Source organism: Carassius carassius, chromosome 37, assembly GCF_963082965.1.
Source record: "Carassius carassius chromosome 37, fCarCar2.1, whole genome shotgun sequence".
Lineage (NCBI taxonomy): Eukaryota > Metazoa > Chordata > Actinopteri > Cypriniformes > Cyprinidae > Carassius > Carassius carassius.
In genome coordinates this window covers 26,808,391-26,832,088 of record NC_081791.1, presented here as the reverse complement: position 1 = coordinate 26,832,088, position 23,698 = coordinate 26,808,391, and the positions used below count along the sequence as shown (strand labels likewise).

Here is a 23,698-nt window from a genome sequence, read left to right as displayed (position 1 = left end):
TTTAGTTGAGTCTTGGTAGGAATACACATATCCTCACAGAAACTGATATATGATGTTACGGTCTCTGTGAGTTCGTCCAGATCGGTGGCAGCAGCTTCAAAAACACTCCAATCAGTGAGGTCAAAACAAGATTGTAAATCCTGCTCTGCTTCATTAGTCCATCTTTTTACAGTCCTTAATACAGGTTTAGCTGATTTTAGTTTCTGCCTGTAGGTCGGTATAAGATGAACCAGAAGGTGATCAGAACGTCCAAAAGCAGCTCGTGGAACAGAGTGAAATGCATCCTTTATTGTTGTGTAACAGTGATCCAATATATTACTGTCTCTTGTGGGACAAGTAACATGCTGTCTGTATTTTGGCAGTTCACGGGAGAGATTGGCTTTATTAAAGTCCCCAAGAATGATTAAAACAGAGTCTGGGTGTTGGGTTTCTGTGTCTGTGATCTGCTCAGCGAGTTTCTGTAAAGCTGAGCTCACGTGCGCTTGAGGAGGGATGTAAACACTCACCAGAATGAACGAGTGAAACTCCCGCGGCGAATAGAACGGCTTGCAGTTAATGAAGAGCGTTTCGAGATTTGAGCAGCACGTCTTCTTTAACACAGTTACATCTGTACACCACCGTTCATTGATGTAAAAGCATGTCCCGCCGCCGCGCGATTTCCCCGTTGATTCTGCGTCGCGATCCGCTCTAAACAGCTGAAAGCCCGGCAGATGGAGCGCGCTGTCCGGTATGGTGTCATTCAGCCAAGTTTCCGTGAAACACAGAGCAGCAGAGTGAGAGAAATCTTTATTTGTCCGAGAGAGCAGAAGCAGTTCGTCCGTTTTGTTGGGTAGAGAGCAGAGATTTGCCAGATGGATGCTAGGCAACGGCGTTCGAAATCTGCGTTTTCTGAGTCTCACGAGCGCTCCTGCTCGCTTTCCCCGTCTGCGCGTCCTCTTGAAGCGTGTGATCAGCGCAGCCGCTCCGCCGACAAGAATGTCCAGCAAAACATCAGAATAGTCGAAAACCGGTGAAATATCGGGAGATGTGGGATAATAGATACCTATTATCCCTTTATTGTATACTGTAGAATGTGAAAATATTAGTCTAAACAATTAGGGTGGGAATGACTGTTATCTTTCTGATGATAATATAGAAAATTACCAAATAGAAATGATCTTATAGAAAATATATCTTGGGCAGACCTTTAACAAATAAACTAAAACTCATGATATAATGATAATGAAGTTTAATAAAGGCTTTTTTTTATCTCCTGTAGCAGTTTTAAGAGTAAACACTCTGTATGGTAATTGCTCAGATGTTTGTGATTTGTCTGATTAAATATTTACACTCTATTTGACATTGGTTTTTTTCCCACAAAATTCTGCAGAATGAAAGTGAAAGTTCAAATGCATGGGTTTTATTACCAGGGAATGCACGAACTGATAAAATAAACCATAAAAATCATAATAAAATGAAACTTTGGCATTGCTAGCACCATGACAGCAGAGTCAGATGCAATATATGCAGTAGTGTAGTAGTGAACGAAGGAGGCACACTAGTAATATAATGAAACATTTACTAACAAAACCTAACATCTACAGTACCTCACGCTGTAATATGTCTTACTGCAAATCGTGAGACACATTCACATCAAATGTAAATTCAGTGGTGGAGTTAGTCTCATGAGTTACTGCAATCACAAAAGTACATTATTTGTGTGTGGTTTAAGGTCTTAACAATAAAAAGTTTTATTTGCATGCTTATTCAGAGCGCATACACCGGAAGCGTCCAAACACTTTAATGATGCTCAAACAGCACCTGATTACTTAGTTATATTAGTTATCCTCTGATTGTGCAAATAGAGTCAAAAACACACAAGGTTTGCATATAAACACAGATTATTATGTCTAAAGTGAAAGTAAAAAAGTAAGAGAGAAATGGGTGCATGCATCTCTTAAAGGGACAGTACTAAACATACTGTAGCTTGACATTAAAGGGATAGTTCACCCAAAAATTTAAATGGTGTCATTATTTGTTCAGTCATGTTGTACCAAACATGTATTAATTTTTGGTAAGATATTTTAAAGAATGTGATAAATTATTATATTCAACAGAAGAAGAAACTCAATCAGGTTTAATACAACCTGAGAGTGAGTAAATGATAGGGATGCAAGATATATCGACCACCATATTGTTATCAGCCGATAAATGTTTTTTTGCTGTTATCGTTATCGAAGCGATAAAATAATTTGACAGATATCCTAGAGCCGAAGCTCATGCCAAAGGTGTTGCATATGTAAGAAATGTGCCCATGCCACAGTGCTCACCCCTACACATAAGCACAGCCCGTTCAGTGTCACACACTCATTCATGTCCAATATCAATGAAACCGGCTCACGCCGTGTGTTTTTTAAATGTAGAAAATGTGCCAGCTGTACAGTGTTCACCCCTACTCACAAACATGGGTTGCTCTGTGACACCCACTCACTTAGAGCCCCCATCAATAAACGCGAGATGCGTTCTGTGTGCAAAAAACCCATCTGTAGACACAAGATGTGGTCTATGTGCAGAGAAAGAAGTAGCTCATCTACTTTGTGCCGAGATTGTGAAACTGCTAAGAAAGGGTGCTATAGAAGCCGTTCCGCCGATCCAGAGCGATCCAGGTTTCTATGGCAGATATTTCCTCATCCCAAAGAGGGATAGCGGTCTTACACCCATCCTAGATCTCAGGCGTTTGAACAAAGACCTCATGCAGAGATCGCTCACGACCAGACAGATTCTCGCGCAGATATGTCTGAGAGACTGGTTTATCTCAGTGGACCTGAAAGATGCCTATTTTCAGATTAAAATAACGCCCTTTTTGCGATTCGCCTTCGAGGCCCAGAGCTATCAGTACACCGTCCTGCTGTTCGGCCTGTACCTGTATCTTTGGCGCCTTGTATGTTCACGAAGTGCATGGACATGGCGCTCGCTCCCCTGAGACAACGGGGGATGCGAATTTCGAATTATCTGGATGACTGGCTAATTCTAGCGCAGTCAGAAGCAGAGCTGATAGCGCACAAAGCTTTATCAATCAGCAATTTAAAGGATTTGTGTCTCCAATCAACTGGACCAAGAACTCACTGTCTCCCGGTCAGAAAATTTTGTTTCAGGGGACTGATCTGGACTCTGTATCGATAACAGCGCAACTCGCATCAGAGCCCGCACTGTGAATACAACGCTCAGCAGTGGATTTCAGGGCCAGCAGCATTTTACCTCTCAAGAATTTTCAGAGGATGCTGGGCCTTCTGGCTTCGGCCTTGGCAGTGCTGCAACTAGGGTTGCTTTACACACGGATTCCGCGTCGAGCTTGGACATCTGGCGCTTTTTACCTCAGGGTGACCCAGAACTGTGTGACAGCACTGAAGCCCTGGAAGGTGGCAGACTGGTATCAGTTAAGTGCGTTTGGGGTTGATCTCGAAATGAAAAGTAATCTTGACAGATGCCTCCAACTCAGGTTGGGGCGCCCTCTATGAGGGCAGGCCGGCATTCGGCATGTGGGCAGCCTAGGAGGGGCACTTACACATAAACTGTCTGGAGGTGAAATCGGTTGAGAACGCTTTGGGATATTTCCTCCCCTTCTTAAATGGCCACAATTTCTTAGTCTGTACACACAACATTGCAGTGGTATCTTACATAAACAGCCAGGGCAGTCTCAGATCACGGAGCCTCTACACACTGGCGGAACGCCTCCTTGTGTGGTTGCAGCACAACCTGTTCTCGCTGAGAGCAGTGCTAGTTGCATGAATGTCAAAATGTGGGCCCGGACATGCTGTCCAGTTACTATGAGACACCTTTGGCAGAGTGGAAGTCGATCTCTTTGCGTCCCCAGAGAACGCGCACTATTTTTTTTTTATTGGTATTTTAACAAGACCATACATAATGTATTCAGTGAAACATAAGAAATTATAAATCGTCTCCATATAAACCCACTTAAAACCCTCCCACCAAAAAGACATTTAAATATAAAGCCAAGAGAGAAAAAAAATTAAAATAAAAGAAAATAAATAAAATAGAAAAGGAACTAAACAAATTATTAAAGAAACAAAGCTAAACATATATATATATATATATATATATATATATATATATATATATATATATATATATATATACAGTCGTGGCCAAAAGTTTTGAGAATTACATAAATATTGGAAATTGGAAAAGTTGCTGCTTAAGTTTTTATAATAGCAATTTGCATATACTCCAGAATATTATGAAGAGTGATCAGATGAATTGCATAGTCCTTCTTTGCCATGAAAATTAACTTAATCCCCAAAAAACCTTTCCACTGCATTTCATTGCTGTCATTAAAGGACCTGCTGAGATCATTTCAGTAATCATCTTGTTAACTCAGGTGAGAATGTTGACGAGCACAAGGCTGGAGATCATTATGTCAGGCTGATTGGGTTAGAATGGCAGACTTGACATGTTAAAAGGAGGGTGATGCTTGAAATCATTGTTCTTCCATTGTTAACCATGGTGACCTGCAAAGAAACGCATGCAGCCATCATTGCGTTGCATAAAAATGGCTTCACAGGCAAGGATATTGTGGCTACTAAGATTGCACCTAAATCAACAATTTATAGGATCATCAAGAACTTCAAGGAAAGAGGTTCAATTCTTGTAAAGAAGGCTATAGGACGTCCAAGAAAGTCCAGCAAGCGCCAGGATCATCTCCTAAAGAGGATTCAGCTGCGAGATCGGAGTGCCACCAGTGCAGAGCTTGCTCAGGAATGGCAGCAGGCAGGTGTGAGCGCATCTGCATGCACAGTGAGGCGAAGACTTTTGGAAGATGGCCTGGTGTCAAGAAGGGCAGCAAAGAAGCCACTTCTCTCCAAAAAAAACATCAGGGACAGATTGATCTTCTGCAGAAAGTATAGTGAATGGACTGCTGAGGACTGGGGCAAAGTCATATTCTCAGATGAAGCCCCTTTCCGATTGTTTGGGGCATCTGGAAAAAGGCTTGTCCGGAGAAGAAAAGGTGAGCACTACCATCAGTCCTGTGTCATGCCAACAGTAAAGCATCCTGACACCATTCATGTGTGGGGTTGCTTCTCATCCAAGGGAGTGGGCTCACTTACAATTCTGCCCAAAAACACAGCCATGAATAAAGAATGGTACCAAAACACCCTCCAACAGCAACTTCTTCCAACAATCCAACAACAGTTTGGTGAAGAACAATGCATTTTCCAGCACGATGGAGCACCGTGCCATAAGGCAAAAGTGATAACTAAGTTGCTTGGTGACCCGAATGTTGAAATTTTGGGTCCATGGCCTTGAAACTACCCAGATCTTAATCCCATTGAGAACTTGTGGTCAATCCTCAAGAGGCGGGTGGACAAACAAAAACTCACTAATTCTGACAAACTCCAAGAAGTGATTATGAAAGAATGGGTTGCTATCAGTCAGGATTTGGCCCAGAAGTTGATTGAGAGCATGCCCAGTCGTATTGCAGAGGTCCTGAAAAAGAAGGGCCAACACTGCAAATACTGACTCTTGGCATAAATGTCATGTAATTGTCGATAAAAGCCTTTGAAACGTATGAAGTGCTTGTAATTATATTTCAGTACATCACAGAAACAACTGAAACAAAGATCTAAAAGCAGTTTAGCAGCAAACTATTTGAAAACTAATATTTATGTAATTCTCAAAACTTTTGGCCACGACTGTATATATATATATATATAAATATAAAAAAACATTCTTCTCCCAAGAATCAATCTTCTCTCCTTCCAATAGAAGTCAACTAATGTGTATTAACACTGGTATCAGGATAACGGAGTAAGCCTTTGATATGATCTAAAAAGGTTTCCAGGTCTTATGAAAAGATCTGAGATATCCTGAAAGCGAGAATCTTAACTTTTCAAGCTTTATACAGCAAAAGATTTCTCGGAACCACATATCATGTGATGGGGGAATGACATGTTTCCATTTGAGGAGAATAGCTCGTCTAGCTAAAACGGTAGTAAAGGCGATGACCTGGCAGACTGAAACAGTCAAATTAGGTCTCGAGGAAATGCCAAAAAGAACTGTCAAGGGGTTAGTGTCTAAGTCTATGTTAAGAGCATTGTTAAGTGTATCAAATACATCGGACCAAAAGTCTTTCAGCTGGGGGCAACTCCAGAACATATGGAGATGGTTTGCAGGAGATTGCTTGCAGCGGTGACAGGCATCGCTCCTTTCTGGAAATTTTTTTGCTAGTTTGGCATTTGTTAAATGAGCTCGGTAGAGCACTTTACACTGCAATAGGCCATGTCTGGCACATATGGAAGACGTATGAACGTCTAAGGTTACGTATGTAACCCTGGTTCCTCGAAGGAATGAGACGCTGCATCGAGAACGTTTGGGGAACGCGTCCAGCGTGACGTCTCTGAATAATGTGTATAATCAGTCCAAAGGAAGGGCGAGACGTCATAGGCGGGTGACGTCAGAGACCAGGAAGCATAAAAGCATGAGCGGCGAAGCCGGAAATCAGCCTCAAAGGATGAAGCAAGCGCCAGCCAGAGATGCCGGAAGTGTGGCACTGCGACGCAGCGTCTCGTTCCTTCGAGGAACCAGGGTTACATACGTAACCTTAGACGTTCCTCTTCAGAAACTCGAGCTGCGTCAAGAACGTTTGGGGAACGAGAATGCCCACGCCGCCAGACTCTCAAATCTCTGCCTAGTGTGGAAGAGCACAGCTAAAGCAAGATAAGGAGAAGGAGCCTGACAGAAATCGGGGACAACCCGTCCAATGGCCAAACTTCAGAAGGAGTGAGTCTTGACCCCCAGGAGAGGGGAGATCAGAGGACTCGAGGCTTAGGATAGCATCCTGATCACCGCTTAGCACAAGCTTCTTCTGGCCGGAGGCCTCAGCGCACCATGGAGGAAACATATAACCAGAGGGTTTCTGCTCACTGACTGGCCACCGAGAGGGGTGCGAATGGCCACCATGGCCGCTACGCAGACCTTCAGGGTGGAGTGGGTCAACCCTGCGGAGAGCCTACAGGAACTCCAGCACTGTACCATCCGGGCAGTTAACTGGGTCGAGCTGGCGGTCTCCGCACCAAGAAGTGAAAAGCTTCCACTTCAAGGCATAAAGTTTCCTCATTGAGGGAGCTCTGGATTGGAGAACGGTCTTACAACATTGGTTGAGAGACGGGAAGCTAAGAGTTGTGCCTCCTCAGAGACCACACCTACAGCCTCTAAGCTCCATGCGGGGGCACACCCTCCGCCTGCGAGAGGAGATCTCTCCTGACGGGAACCTCCCATGGAGTGCTGTCAAAAAGAGAAATCAGGCCCAGGAACCTGGTGACATACGTGCCTGCATCGTGGTCGAATCCCACACCATGCCCAGAAAAGTGGTTCTCTGAACTGGAGAAAGCACACTTTTCTTGGCGTTAAGTCTTAACCCCAGCTCTTTTATGTGAGCGAGAACGACATCTCGGTGCAGAACCGTCATCTGCTCAGATTGAGCTGATATCAACCAATCGTCAATGTGGTTGAGTCGTGAAAGTGTGGGGTGAGAGTGCAAGGCCAGTGGAAGATCCGTATTGGTTGGCTTTTGCCCTCAAAAGCAAACCTCAGGAACTTCCGATGAAGAAGGATGGAGATAAGTGCATCTTTTGATAATCGTGACACACCAGTCCTCGGACTTGGCCTGTGCAGGCGTGCTAAACTTCAGTCCCCTGATTGAGAGGTTCAAAAAGCACAGATCTAGAAAAGGACACAACACCTCATCCTTCCTTGGAACAGTGAAGTACCGGCTGTAGGACCCAGACTCTGCAACCCAAGGAGGGACCACATCGATGGTCTCCGTCCTCAGAGAGAGTCTACTTCTGTTCCATTACCAGAGCCTGCTTGGGGCCCACCAGAACTGGATTCTGTGGTCTCTCACTACAGTGTGCAGGACCCACTGAGACAGCCAAACTAGCTGCTCTGGAAACCTCCCAGGAGGTCGCGAGCCTCTTAGCACCGCTACATTTCCGGGCGGTAACTAAGAGAAGCGTTCGCTGGTTGGCAGATCAATCTCCTGAGGGCACTGAGGAGAGACGGGCACCATGTAATGCGGTGTATACCGCTCTTCCCCAGAGGGGCCTGCCCTCCGAGGTCCTGAGCCGCAGCATCAGGACTCTCGTAGCTGAAGTCTCCTAAAAACGACGGTCCTCAGACCCCCGTCGTCTGCTAGGAAGACTAGACCAGAGCCTGCTCAGGGCAGGACCCCTTGAAGTACACTTGGCAGGGGCTCCCACACCGCCATGTGACCTCCTAAGGGAACCAGTCTCGCGAGACTGGCCTCTGGTGTGCCTAGAGTCACTAGCTCGGTGCCCTGAAGCGGCGGGCCGGCAGGGGACGACCATACTAGCTGCTCTAGAGACCTCCGTAGAGGTAGCGAGCCTCTCAGCACCGCTACGTTTCCGGGCGGTAACTGAGAGAAGCGCTCGCTGGAGACCGCTGCGCCCTGGAACACCGGCAGGGTTGGCAGACCGATCTCCTGAGGGCACTGAGGAGAGACGGGCCCGTGTAATGCGGTGTACACCACTCTTCCCCAGAGGGAGCTGGCCCTCAAAACGTCCTAGGCCTTACGCGTCAGGACGTTATGATGAAGGCTATCCAGCGAAAACAACGGTCTGTAGAACTGCTTTCCACTAGAAGCCTTCAGCCTGGGAGCGCCACTCTGACTCTAGCGTCTGCGGAGTACAAAAGTGACACCCCCGGCACGAGGGGCTGGAACATGGTTGGGACTGCTCCGCCCAGTGTTCTCACATAAGAAATTACATCCCTAGAGCCCCTGCACATCTAACTTCACATAGTCAGATAAATATTAATATATAGTAGTCAACAACCAGACGAGTCAACACGGTCTGGTGTAGAAAAAAACTCACATAAAGATGAAACAATGTAATACACGCGTTGCCTCTGCAGCGTGCATGTCTATTTTATTTTTTTTATATATGCTACTCAGTCACACAGACAACATCAATCTCCTCAGAGAAAGATGAATGCTGCAGCGAGCTCTGCCTCCGAGGACGAAGAAACCACAGCACGGGTTTTCAAGCCTCGAGACCGAGCTCTAGATCTAGTAAACACGGGTGGAGATAGGACGAGCCGTCTCCAACCCGTTCACCAGATCATGTGCGATTCCCGCTATTGCGGTCGCCGCCGTGCCTCAGCTCCAGCGCAACCGCCACTGCAAGATCGCATGCACGCACACACTCCTCGGAGCGTGCCGGCGAGAGCGGAGCGCTTAACAGCGAGAAAAACACAATCAGCCCCCCGAGAGCCGACTGCGCGAGCTCCACTCTTCATTAATGCTGCTTATCATAATATTAGGCATGATATGCGTGTGTAACTGGTGCTTGTGTGACTGGTGCTTGAACAACTGGTGAGCTCATCGACGCCTTTAAGAAGACGCGGCTAAGAAAGAAGGTAGGGACTTGCTGCCCGTCTTACATTCCTTCCAGCAGATCCGAAAGCGAATCCCGCGAGCACAACCACCGCTCCGTTTTTTTTTTTTTTTCTCGACAAAAGCGGGGCTGGCACCGCGAGAAATGCCAGTGAAAGCTCTCTCCTCAAAGAGAGCCTTCTGAGAGTGAAGCAAAGGCTCGCATTGCAGCCGTCAACTCCCTCAAGAGCTGACACTGCGCGCTTCACTCTCAAGAAGACAACACACGAGCTGCGTGTGTCCCTACCTTTTTTTTTTTGGCAGGGACAACACACAGCCTGAACGCTGCCTGCTCTCACCCAAAACTTCTCTTGATTGAAGCTTTGACAATGGAGTTTATCAGTGGACAAACGACACTAAATAAGACTCACAAACAGATAGCGACTGACACACACACACAGAGTGCTTGCTGAAGACACAAGGCTGATTTCCGGCTTCGCCGCTCATGCTTTTATGCTTCCTGGTCTCTGATGTCACCCGCCTATGACGTCTCGCCCTTCCTTTGGACTGATTATACACATTATTCAGAGACGTCACGCTGGACGTGTTCCCCAAACGTTCTCGATGCAGCTCGAGTTCCTAAAGAGGAACCAGATTCAAAATGTCATCCCATTGCTCATCGGTAATAGAAATACCTAGGTCATGATCCCAAGATTCTCTAAGAGAAACAGTGGGGTCTACATTAAGTGCATTTATCAAATTGTAAATAACTGAAATTAGATGCTTCTGGCCTGCACTTAATGTGAGAAAATGGAGGAGGACGGTTGGGAAAGTGGGGAAACAATTTCTTAAAGTCTCCAACCTGAAAGAAACGAAACAAATGACTATTGGGCAGACTGTACTTAGTGGATAAAAATTAAAAAGATGCAAACACCCCATCTTCATACAGGTCGTTGAGCTTGACCAGTCCATTGACTGCCCAAATGCGAAAAGCCAGATCAGAGCACGATAGGGAGAAAAGATGATTATTTAAAATAGGTGTATGAATGGAAGCTCTATGTAAACCAAAGTGTTTCCTGAATTGGACCCAAATTTTGATAGTGCTATTGACAATTAAATTAGATGAAATTCTACTGATAGCTAAAGGAAGTTGGAAACCGATAGCAGAATACAAAGTTCCCTTTGTTGATGCGCCCAGTATTTTTTACAAAAGAGAGGGACACGCTGGCCCACGTATGGCCCAACCACCCCGTTTATGCATTTCCCCCGGTCGCACTGTTCCCACAGGTGATCAAGCGAATCAGGGAGAGCAAATGCTCTGTGCTCCTCATGGCGCCATTCTGGAGGAACCAGGTTTAAGTGGGTGGGTGGCCTGGATGCGCTCTCTGTGAGTGCTGCGTGTATCGAGTTTGGACCTAACGACTCTAAAGTCATTCTCAAACCAAGACACGGTTATGTCCCCAAAGTGCCATCCACTCCGTTCAGAGCACAAGTCATTTCACTGTCAGCTCTTCCAAGATCTGATAGCGAGGATGATTGAACCTCCTCTGCCCAGTCAGACAGACAGTCTTCAGACTTCAGTCTTCAGACAGTCAGAGCAGCTCTTTGTTTCTTTTGGTGGTAAGGGGCTAGCCACGTCGAAACAGAGCCTTTCCAGATGGATAATTGACGCTATCACTCTGGCTTATGAGTATAAGGGCCTTTGCTGCAAGCAGGGCATCAGAGCTCATTCCACAAGAGGCATGGCCTCCTCATGGGCATGGTATATTGGTGTTTCACTCTAGGACATTTGTATGGCAGCAGGCTGGGCCTCCCCATCTACATTCATTAGGTTCTATAACCTGGAAGTTCCTGCCCTGCAGGCTAAGCTGTTGTCATTCTAGGTGTATATCCACTGATTTGCCTGACTCTGTGTCGTGCAAACAGTGTTTTATGAGCGTGCTGCTAGCACGGGGCTATGACTAACAAATCTGAGTGTCATACTGTGATAAGCACTGTGATAATGTCCTTTAGCTGATCATATTATATTCTCGGACCCACATTTGTTGGTCTGGATTTACCCACTATTATGTATACCTCGGGCACATGCCCTGGGGAATATATGTGTGGATATTACTAAGCACGCACAGTGTTTTACATTGGGTTCCCGTAGCGTAAGCTAGCTTACGTAACAGAAGAGGACTCTCGTAAGAGAATGCTCTCGTTTACTAACGTAACCTTGGTTCTCTCTAGATGAGGGAACGAGTGTTGCTTAACCCTGCCGTGCTTGTGCTACTTTCTGTTTTCACTTCGTCAATGAATAACCGAAGAATAACCTATCTGGACTCAGCTTATATATAGAGATAAGCCACGCCCATTTTGGCGGGATGTGACGTGCACTGGCGCCCACACCCTCATTGGTGCCTAAGTCATGCGCAGTCCTTCTATAGGTTACAGCAGTTGCTGCAGAGCAATCAATAGGCGCGCAAGATCTCTCACCTAGGTCTGCTTGGCAAGCAAAGCATTTTAATTTAATGCAAAATTAAGGATAATATTTGACTTCAGTATTCTTGAGAAAAAGCGATTTTCTCGTAGCGTGAGCTAGCTTACGCAACACTCGTTCCCTCATCTATAGAAAACCGAGGTTATGTAAGTAACCGAGAGTGTTATGTGCCTAAGTATATAAACATTTACCTATAAAAAGTAACATCTTTAAATTTGCGTAATTTCTCTCTCAATATAGCCTTTAACTCTGAAATTTTTATTTCCCCCCATTTATTTAGTGCTTTTCAAGTACTTTACCTGATGCAAACTTTGTAAAGTTGTTGAGCTCTCTTCTAAAGCATTACAGGAGACAAATATGAGACAATTATTTAGCTAAAATGAGAAAACTAAGCACAGTATGTGATGTTCTTGAGATCTCTTATCTAAACATTTGAGGAGACAAATGTGAGAGATCCAGAGTCTCAAGCTAAGGAGATATATCAGAGTATAGTTGTCTGTATAGTTTGAGCTATTACCCAGCCATTAATCCAACAGCTGGGTAACACAAAATCTACCAAACACAGAGAAAAAACAAACATCCCAGCAGTTGGGTAGAAAAAAAATAACCCAGCATTTTTTGTGTATCATGTTATATTAAAACACTTGTCATCATATTTATGAATTGAGCAACAATTTAGTGTTATGCTGCTACTGTATGATGCAGTATTCTATTCTTTAGATTCAAGAGAGGTCTCAGATGAAGTGAAAAGAGAATCAGTGAAATGGGACGTGAAAATATGTCAGCAAAGATTAAGAAGAAAAGAAGAACCTCGAGAGATTAAAGAACAATACAAAACAGAACAAGTGAACTGGGAGACAAAGATAACAGAGCAAAGACTGAGAAGAGAAAAAGATCTTAGAGAGATTGAAGTACAATACAAAACAGAACAAGAGAATTGGGAGACAAAGATAAAGGAGCAAAGACTGAGAAGAGAAGAAGAACTTCGAGAGTTTGAAGAAAAATACAAAACAGAACAAGTGAACTGGGAGACAAAGATACAAGAGCAAAGAATGAGAAGAGAAAAAAAAGAACTTCGGGAGATTGAAGAAAAATACAAAACAATAATGAAAAAAGAACAAGTGAACTGGGAGACAAAGATACAAGAACAAAGACTGAGAAGAGAAGAAGAACTTCAAGAGATCGAAGAAAAATACAAAACAGAACAAGAGAACTGGGAGACAAAGATACAAGAAAAAAGACTGAGAAGAGAAGAAGAACTCAGAGAGATCGAAGAAAAATACAAAATAATAATGAAAACAGAAGAAGAGAACTGGGAGACAAGGATACAACAGCAAAGACTGAGAAGAGAAGAAGACCTTCGAGAGATTGAAGGAAAATACAAAACAGAACAAGTGAACTGGGAGACAAAAATACAAGAACAAAGACTGAGAAGAGAAGAAGAACTTGAAGAGATCGAAGAAAAATACAAAACAATAATGAAAACAGAAGAAGAGGACTGGGAGACAAAGATACAAAAGCAAAGACTGAGAAGAGAAAAAGATCTTCAAGAGATCGAAGAAAAATACAAAACAGAACAAGAGATCTGGGAGACAAAAATACAAGAACAAAGACTGAGAAGAGAAGAAGACTTTGAGAAAAGGATGGAGAAAGAACAAAAAATGTGGGATGAATATTATCAGAGTGTTAAAAAAGAGAGAGATGAATTAAAAAAACAGACTGAAACATTGGAAAGAGAGAAAGGATGTCTTCACGTCAAACATGAATCAGAAATGGAAAAGATGAGCATAATGATGGAGGAAGAAAGACAGAATCACAACACAGAGAGGAGGAGGAGAGAGGAAGCATTTACTGAACATGAAAAACAATACAGAAATAAGATAAAAGAAAAAGAGGAGCAAATGCAGAAATATCTTGAGGAAATGCTAAAACAAATGCAAGATAATGAGAGAAGGAAGAGGGAGGAAGAAAAACAAGAATGGATAAAACAACACAAGATTCTCACAAAAGAAATCCAGCATGAAAAATCTCTGAAAGAAGAGCAATGTAAAGTATATGAAGAAAAGATTAAATTAATAGAACAGCAGAAGCAAGATGAACTAGAGAGACTACAACCAGTGGACAGTGAGGAAGAGAGACAAAAAGACTTGGAGAGCATGAAAAGGTGCTGCTCCCAAACCGTCAGTTCTCTAAAGGTAAGTGATCAATGAAAATCATGTCAAGGATATTTGGAGCCCTGATAATTAGTACATCTGAGTACTCCCTACAGTATCAGGGCTGATATATAATTTATTGTATATTTGAACTCCTCAAATTATCTCAGACTACCCCTAAAAGGTTCCATAAACAAACTGTATTCAGTCCATTTACATTATGAACATTACCTGGGTTCACCTAAACCACTTTTCTACTGTTGGGCCAAATGGTTCTAAGAATGGTAAAGAATAGTTCCAGTTGTGTTTTTCACTTAAGCTCAGTTCTGCACCGAGCTGGCAGAATGCATGCAGTGAAGTTTACACTCAGGATTGGCCACTTGTTTGATGTCTGGCTACTAGTTTCTATCTGTAGCTGGATAACCCTGTTGAAAAAGACAGCATATGCTGGTTAAGTATGTTTTGAAGCATGGCAGCTGGTTTAAGCTGGTTGTGTGCTCAGCTCAGGACCAGCTCATAACCATTTTATAACCAGCTCAAACCAGCTGCTATGCGTCAAAACATACTTAACCAGCATATGCTGTTTTTTTGTCACACATGCATGCTATTTGAGTGAAGAAAACAAAAATAACAAACATCTAATCTTGTAAAATATGTTGTAGCCTACTGCCTCAACAAATATAAAGAGTATGTGCGATTGTGAAACGCGAATGTCATGCTAAAATCGATTGTGCATTCAAAAGCTTTAGTGAAAGTTTAGTGGCTCCCTGATGCCCACAAATTATATACAGCATAATTACCCAATGATAAAACTGAAAGAGAAATAATTAAAATTAGGTGTGCACCGATCACGATCGGCTGATCATTAATGCGCATCTCGTCAGTAAAGCCGGTTCTCTAATCAGCGGTTAATTCCATCAGGTGCGTGATTTCACATAGAGCAGCTGTTACTACACAGAGCCGTTGTTAACTGAGAAGATGCGCCAATAAACGCTGAAAATGAACGTGGATTTGCGCATCTTCTCAGTAAACAATGGCTCTGTGTAGTAACAGCTGCTCTATGTGAAATCACGCACCTGATGGAATTAACCGCTGATTAGAGAACCGGCTTTACTGACGAGATGTGCATTAATGATCGGCCGATCGTGATCGGTGCACCCCTAATTAAAATATGTATTTTCTTCCGATCTCATATTTATTCCCTTTAGGGGTTTCTTATACACATTATTTTCCTTCCGAGCACGGTATTGGGATCCGGCTGATTGCGGGGGGTCACGATGTCAGCTCAACATCCTGATGGCATCGTCTATTGACCCAAACCTATTTTTAAAGTCTTTTATATGAATGATACAGTGGTAATTGTAATAGCATTAATTTCAGTACAGAAGCTATAAAAAAATTTTTCTTTGATAAAAATGGAAAAAAAGTGTTTGTATTATAGAAACTATTATACTGTCATACTATTATACGGTCATATCCATAAAATTGTCACTAGTAAAATATATATCAAACATATTATAGAAGACAAATGATTTGTTACTGTCCAGCAGTGTATTTTATTTCTTAACCAATAAAAAGTAAGAAATACGTTTTGTTTTTGTCAATGAGGCCTATTATTATTATTATTATTATTACTATATTTATTCATTTCTGTCCCCCTCACTTCTGAAATGATTGCTACTCCCCTGCCCTCTAACATAACTGAATATAACACTTTAGCTATATGCCGTGTTATCCTTATATGGGGATCAAATATTTTGTGGCTCCATGTGAATTTTATTGGGTGGGAAAGGGCCAAAATGGCTCTTTGGACGTTGAAGGATGCAAACCCCTGGGTTAAGCAATGAGTATGGTTTGGCCCAACATTGGAAATGCTTTTAAAATGTACAATATCTGAAACTGCCATTAAGAGCTTAGTATTTGTATTTGAATGTGTTTATGTATCTATTTACAGAGATATGAGACTAGCCAAAACCAAAAGCTTGGACCAAAAAACAATGAACAGCTCAACAAACTTTACCACAGACTGGATCTGACAAAAAGGCTTCAGAATAAAATGAGAACAGAAAACATTCTTGAAATCAAGTCTACACTTCAGTCCCAGGAGCCACAGCAAGAGGCTGAACTGGTAAACTCATTTCTACAAAAGCTGATGAACATGAAATACAGGGCAAGATACACTGTCATAAAACACAGAGAAAAAGACAGAAAGCAAGACTACAATCATGATATTCACCCAATGGATGTTCAGATGGCCGCGTTTCATTGTGCTGATGGTTTCCTGAAGCAGATGATGGTGACTAAACTCTCACAGTGTCAGTATGCACTGCCTCTGCTTGTTCCTGATCCATTCACACAACAGATTGAGTTTCCTCTCTGGACATTCAGACAAATCAACAAGAGCTGGAAGATGAAGAACAGCAACAATGAGATCATCAGTCAAACCCAGCCGGTCTACAAGGCTGAGACTCCAATGGTGTCTTTCTTCAGGTTTGGCTCTGTGTCTTCATCTAAGTCTCAGCTGATGAACAGCCTCATCAATGAGAAACACAACACGTTCTTCCACAGGAACTGCTCAGGCAGCAGCAGAACCAGATTACTGATGGATGGAGTGGTGGAGATCGCCTGGTACTGTCCTTCTGGGAAAAAGACAGATGCATTTGATGACTGTGTTGCTTTCTGTAATCTTCATGGAGATGCAGGAGAGAATGAGGAACAATATGAGATTCTGACCAGTACGGCTTCAGTAAATGTCCTCTTCTTACCTGATTTAGGACAGAAAAACCAGTACAAGGGTTTGGTGAGATCACTCTTCAGATCTCCTCAGCCTCTCATTTGTCTGCTGACTGACAATAACTGTGATAAAACTGAACTAGGCGATGGGAAATTCATATTTGGTCTTTTAACAAAAAACCAAGCTGATTTATCTGAGCAAATAAGAGAGACTGTCAGAGAGAGTTTGACCAAACAGAAAAAGACTTTCAAGCTTGAAGATGTGGCCAAACACACAGGAATCAGAGTAGATGAGGATGATCCAGAGTGTCAGAGAGGAAAACAAGCAGCAGATCAGATCATGTGTTTACTGAGAGGAAAAGATCCATCAACCGTGAAAGAAACAATCCTGCCCTGTCAGGGGAAACTGTGGCATGACTGGTGTGACATGAACAAAAAACTGCATCGCCTTAGAGGAGAAAATCTAGAAGAAGATAAAAGTACCAAACTAAAGAACATGAGAGAAATAAGAGAAAAACAGATGGACCAAGGATTGAGTGAGTTTATGAGGAAATTTATTGAAACAATGAAATCACAGAAAGACGATGAAAAAAAGTTTTTCCTCAGATGGATGATGAACCTGTTGAATGACTTCACTTCAGAGAACCTCTGTGAACTTCATAAGGTGCATGCTGTGAAATGGCAAGAAGTCTCAACATTGAAAAAGGTTCACAAATCAGATCAACTGCAGACTGAACAAACAAATCTAGAAAACATATCAGAGCAAATTAACAGGACAAGTTTTGGCTTGGAGCACATCCTGAGAGAGTTTGGTCAGATCTATGAATCGTGGTCATCTGTGAAGAAGAACAAGAAAGATCATCTGCAGTTTGACTTCTGTTCTCTCCCGAGTCTTGCAGCAGAGATGATGATCTCAGGTTTCCCCATGGAGCTGATGGATGGAGATGCTGCTCATGTTCCTCTCTTCTGGGTCACTGCTGTTCTAGATCAACTTGTTAAGAAACTGGGAGACCAGAAACTCTTTGTGCTGTCAGTTTTAGGGATTCAGAGCTCTGGGAAATCCACTATGCTGAATGCCATGTTTGGACTCCAGTTTGCGGTCAGTGCTGGCAGATGCACCAGAGGAGCTTTCATGCAGCTGATCAAAGTGTCAGAAGAAATGAAAACAGAGCTAAAGTTTGATTATATTCTGGTTGTTGATACAGAGGGACTTCGTGCACCAGAACTGTCTGGAAGGTCAACAACACATCGTGACAATGAGATGGCAACATTTGTTGTTGGTCTTGGAAATATGACTCTGATCAATATATTTGGAGAAAACTCATCTGAGATGCAGGACATTCTTCAGATTGTTGTCCAGGCCTTCATGAGGATGAATAAAGTCAGACTGAATCCAAGCTGCATGTTTGTGCATCAGAATGTCTCAGATATTACAGCTGATGAGAAAAACACAGAGGGAAGGAGACGACTGCAGGAGAAACTGGACAACATGACAGAACTCGCTGCTAGAGAAGAAGTCTGTGATGCAGAACAATTCAGTGATGTGATTGCATTTGATATCCAGGAAGATGTGAAGTATTTCCCGCAGCTCTGGGAGGGCAGTCCACCCATGGCTCCACCAAACCCAAACTACTGCGAGAACATTCTAGAACTGAAACAAACTATTGTAACACATGCTTCAAAATCAGACGGCATAATGATGACACACCTGAGAGACCGCATTCAAGATCTCTGGGAGGCTTTGCTTAATGAACAGTTTGTGTTCAGCTTCAAAAATTCCCTGGAAATCATGACATACAAGAAACTAGAGACAGAATACAGCAAGTGGACCTGGAGTCTTCGGAGTGCCATGCTGGAAACTGAAAACAAGCTTCAGAATAAAACAGGAAATGAAGCAATTAATTCTGTCGAGGAAACTGATCTTCAAAAAGAACTAAGTGTAAAAAGTGAAGAAGTGAAAAAGACAATGTCTGATTTCTTTGAGAAAGACAGGGATGCAGGTATACTGAATCAGTGGAAAGCTTCATTTGAGATAAAAATCAAAGAGCTTCAAGAAAACATTGTGAGGGAAACTATGAGGAAATTAAATGAGGTTCTTCAGCAGCGTGAACTTAAGAAAAAGATTGATGCTCAGAGAAATCAACACGAAAACACTCTCTTTGAAAAGAGCAAAGACCTTGCCTTGAAATTTAAAGACCAAGCAACTGATGAAAATCACATGAAATCACAGTTTGATTCCTTTTGGAGACGACAGACAGAAGCGATCATCAGAGACACTCCTAAAATCAAAGATATTGATATATTAACAGATGTGAAGAAGCTCCTAATTCAGACTTATGAAAGTCTCCCTTCAGACCGTATGAAAGACAGCAGTCAGTTCAAAGATATGTTCAGTTTGCCAAGCTATTCAGAATATGTTCAGTTAAAGAAATCCAGTGGAATTAAAGGACCTTTCAAAAATGTGTGCAAAGTAGTTAAAGAGAAGGCTGGTTTTGCTTTATCTAAAGAGGATGAAGTTCAGATAAGAGCCTTGATCACAGACATCGCAAACCAAACAGATGAAATGATTCATACATTTAACATCGCAAAGTTGGGCTACAACATCAGCTGCATTCAACAACTCATAAATTACATGAAGATGAGAATGAAAGAGCATGAAGATGGGCCAGAAGTGAAATATGTGTTCAAGCGTGAATTCTTCGTGGATCTGATACTTTACATAAGCCATAAATCAAAAAAGACATTCACAGATCAATACAAAATCTTCAGGGAAATCAATGATCCTGTTCTCTATTTTGAGAGGAAAAGTGAAGAGTACTACAGCATTTTCCAGAAATACTGCCAAAGAGCATCATCATCTGCTATTTTTGGTGAATTTGTTTGTAAAAAACTCAAAGATCCCATTCAGCAGAATGTCTACAAAAAAACTGCCAGAGATTTAGCAGATGAAATGAGGACAAACTGTGAATCACTGAATGGGAACCGATCAAATCTGGAGAAACACATCCTGAGGACACTGGCAGAAAAACAGGACTTCAACACATACATGACCTACATTAAAAATCCCAAAGAACACTTCAAGAATTTCATCAGAGCTGAAGTCAGTCAGTACATCACTGAACGATTTGAAGATAGTGTTCGACCCAAGATGGAAAACAGCATTAAACTCCTGGAGCAGATGATCACAGAAGCAGCACATGAATCCAGCAAACATGCTAATTTTGATTTGTGGTTGCTTCATTTCACTCAACAGCTCTCTGATGTGCTGGTATTCTCTAAAAGTGATCTCACTGGAGTGAATCATGATGATGTTGAAGTCAGATTCCTTGAAGATGTGATGAAGAGAGAACTTACTTTTATAATATTTGACATAATCTGTAAATTCAGCACAGAAACGTTTCCAGTAAAGCTGGAGCACAAAGACAGACCAGATGAGATTCTTATTGATTACCTCTGTGATTGCTGTTGGGTTCAGTGTCCTTTCTGTGCAGCCATCTGCACCAACACAATAGAAAACCATCCTGGAGACCACAGTGTGCCTTTCCATCATGTTTTTGGACTGAATGGGTGGAGCTACAGAGGAACAACAAATCTATCAATCAGCATATGCACATCAGAAGTAGCCAACGATCAGTATTTTTATCCAGATAGCTCAAATGATAAAGTCCTGTGGAAGGAATACAGAAAAGGAGGTCCTAAATATGCTTCATGGAGCATCACCCCAGATCTCTCTGAGCTGCCGTACTGGAAGTGGTTTGTGTGCAGATTCCAAACAGACCTGGAAAAGTACTATGGAAAAACTTTTCAGGGGCAAGACAAGATTCCAGATGAATGGAGAAAATACTCTCAAGAGGAAGCTATTGAGAGTCTGAATAAATATATTTAAGGAACAATTATCAAAGACTTTGATACAAATACAGCTTAAATAAACATGTTCCACACTTCACTGACTGGAAAAAGCAGTTCACAGAATAGATAAGTTGTGTTGCAATTACTAAAAAACACACACATTCAAAGAATGCCACATAATTTTTTTCTGCCACAAATATATTGCAAGAGAAAAGAAGAATGTGAGCTGCTCTATAAAGATACATTTCTCAGAGACATGCATCGATGAGAAATGTAATTTTACTATTATAGTAAATATATTTGTTATAGTGGTGAGTTTGGAAGAATACATTCATACCAAATAATCCAAACTCTGACAAGAAATAGACTTATGTCTGCACCAGAAGCTCTCGTGTGAAAGCATATGTTGTAAGAAATGCTGTTTGTCTGCATGGTTTAAACTTAACAATGACCTGCTTGCCTTTATTTAATCAGTTCAAAATAATACTCCATGTGGGACATAATATGCCATATAATTTTTTTTTAAATGCTATTTGCATGGTTTGTAAAGTACATGCACTATTACTTTTGATATTTATATATAACCTAGGATATTAACAAATGGGTAAAAATTATTATGTTAATTAAACAACTGCCTAGACTGTAGGTCGGCTGTATGCATTACTTTTTTCTAATTAGTTTTGGGTGCTTATTGTCATCTGTGTTTCATTCAGAAGTTCTGTATGGTAACCAGTGACATTGATTGTTTAGATGAGCTGCTTACAGTTTTGTATCTAAAACAAAAAAGCAGAGATGTTATAGGAAATACCAGCAGTAAAAATGTATCTTTACTGAAAAGACTTTGCATGTTAAAATAAAATATACAATAAGGCCTAATCAAGCAATGAGTGCATTTCTAGCATGCATTGTTTGTTATTAAAACTTGAATATTGGAAAAAATAAATAAAAATCTGTCATCATTTATTTGTTCTCGAGTTGTTTAAAAACTTTCAACATAGAAGATGTTTTGAAGAATATGGTCAATCAAATATTACTGATTCCCATTGACTTCCATAATATGGAAAAAGTCTGAAACTAGTTAATTATAACAGAATTTTTGGGTGAATTATTATTGCTTTGAGCACCATGCAAAAAAAATAAAAAATAAAATAAAATAAAAAGTTACATGAAAAAATATATTTTACTAAATTAATGTTATTTAATAAAATATGAATTGATAAATTTTATTTAAATGGCATATCTACTCCTCTACAGACGGTTTCATCGAGCGCACATGCCTGGACCTATTTTAACTTCCGGTCTGTGTTGTGTATATCGGTCTGGCTGCAGTTAAAGTTAAGGTGATGAGTAGACTGAAGTTGGGCTCAGGTGGTTGTGCTGTGGGATGTGTTTCCCATACATTCATTTATTTTTGGAGACTCGCCACGATTTCAAAACTGATCGATTTTCAAAAAAGCTTCATTGAATAAACATGAGCACGCACTGCACATTTAATAATAATTCCTTACATTTATATGTTTAAATATCAAAACGAGGCACAGGTGTTTTTATATCTCTGTATTTCTGAAGGAAGACTTGCATGTGCCTGATAAAGTAGCGTGAGTATATCAAAAAATATCTACTCTAGAGGGACTTGGCTGTGGTTATTGATTCTATTTGGAAGTCTATCGGAAGTTAAGTTAGGGCCACAAAAGCGCGCATGCGCAGTAACGTTTGTTTATGTTGTTGCCGTTGAAACCGTCTATAGTGGTGTGTAATACTGCAGCACTAGCAGGAAAGTGAAACAATCCACACAAATGGAAATATGAATGGAAATGTAATCCTCTTTAATATGTTAAATATTAAACCCTTTAATATATGTTCAATTTTGCAGTGTGTCAGGCTTAAAGGGTTAGTTCACCCAATAATCAAAATTATGTTATTAATAACTCACCCTCATGTTGTTTCAAACCCGTAAGACCTCAGTTTATCTTCGGGACACAGTTTAAGATATTTTAGATTTAGTCCGAGAGCTCTCAGTCCCTCCATTGAAGCTGTGTGTACGGTCTACTGTCCATGTCCAGAAAGGTAAGAAAAACATCATCAAAGTAGTCCATGTGACATCAGATGGTCAGTTAGAATATTTTGAAGCATCAAAAATACATTTTGGTACAAAAATAGCAAACACTACTACTTTATTCAGCATTGTCTTCTCTTCTGGGTCTGTTGTGAGCGAGTTCAAAACACTACAGTTCAATGATACCCGGTTAGCGAACGAATCATTCTATATAACCGAATCTTCTTGAACCAGTTCACCAAATCGAACTGAATCGTTTGAAACAGTTCGCGTCTCCAATACACATTAATCCACAAATGACTTAAGCTGTTAACTTTTTTAATGTGGGACTTCCGGTTACACGATGTAGTGAGAGGTCGCACGGTGTCTGTGCTCCGATTTCTTTTCTTAAGAAGTAATTACTACAGTTGTCTTTTCTTATCATTTGCGCATGATAAAGTGTCTTTGGTGTTTAGGGAGCGGAGCTAATACAGAAATGGGCAAAAATTCTAAACCTGGCACTGGCAGCACTAAAAACCAAGAATCCTCTGGCAAAGACGATGCATCCGAAATGGCGGCGGCGCCTGTGCCACTTACAACAGCGGTGCTCGTGTCAGAGCTTGAGAAATCAAGACGAAGTTTGACAGAAGAATTCACAGCTTTGCTGAACTCTTCCTTGTCTCCATTACAAACATCGTTGGAAGGCATTCACAGCACTTTGGCATCTCACACCGCCACTATTTCTGAGATGGAGACGGCTCTTACTGATCACAGCGGAAGGATCACTGAGCTGGAAAGCGAAGTCACTTCCCTCAAGGCCAATCTAACGGCGGCGGCTGATTTAAATGCAGCGCTTGGTTCTACTGTGGAGGATTTGGTGTCCCGATCGAAGCAACAGAATCTACGGGTGGTGGGCTTCCCAGAGGGGATTGAGGGCAGAAATCCAAGGGAATTCATGACTAACTTTTTCTTTGAAACTATGAAAGGCGTCCTGTCAGGCCCTCCTGAAATTGACCGCGCTCATTGGAGTCTGGCGCCCAAACCCCGTCAAGGTGATA

General features: G+C 41.8%; 1 protein-coding gene across 1 annotated transcript in view; it reads left to right on the top strand.

Moving 5' to 3' along the window:
- Positions 1-20,758, top strand: part of LOC132118696 (interferon-induced very large GTPase 1-like) — a 57,759-nt gene extending 37,001 nt beyond the window's left edge. The window contains exon 6 of the mRNA XM_059528656.1: positions 15,978-20,758. Coding sequence (XP_059384639.1) covers positions 15,978-20,642 — 4,665 coding nt within the window. The 3' untranslated portion in view covers positions 20,643-20,758. The remainder of the gene's footprint in view (positions 1-15,977) is intronic.
- Positions 20,759-23,698: the final 2,940 nt, after the last annotated feature.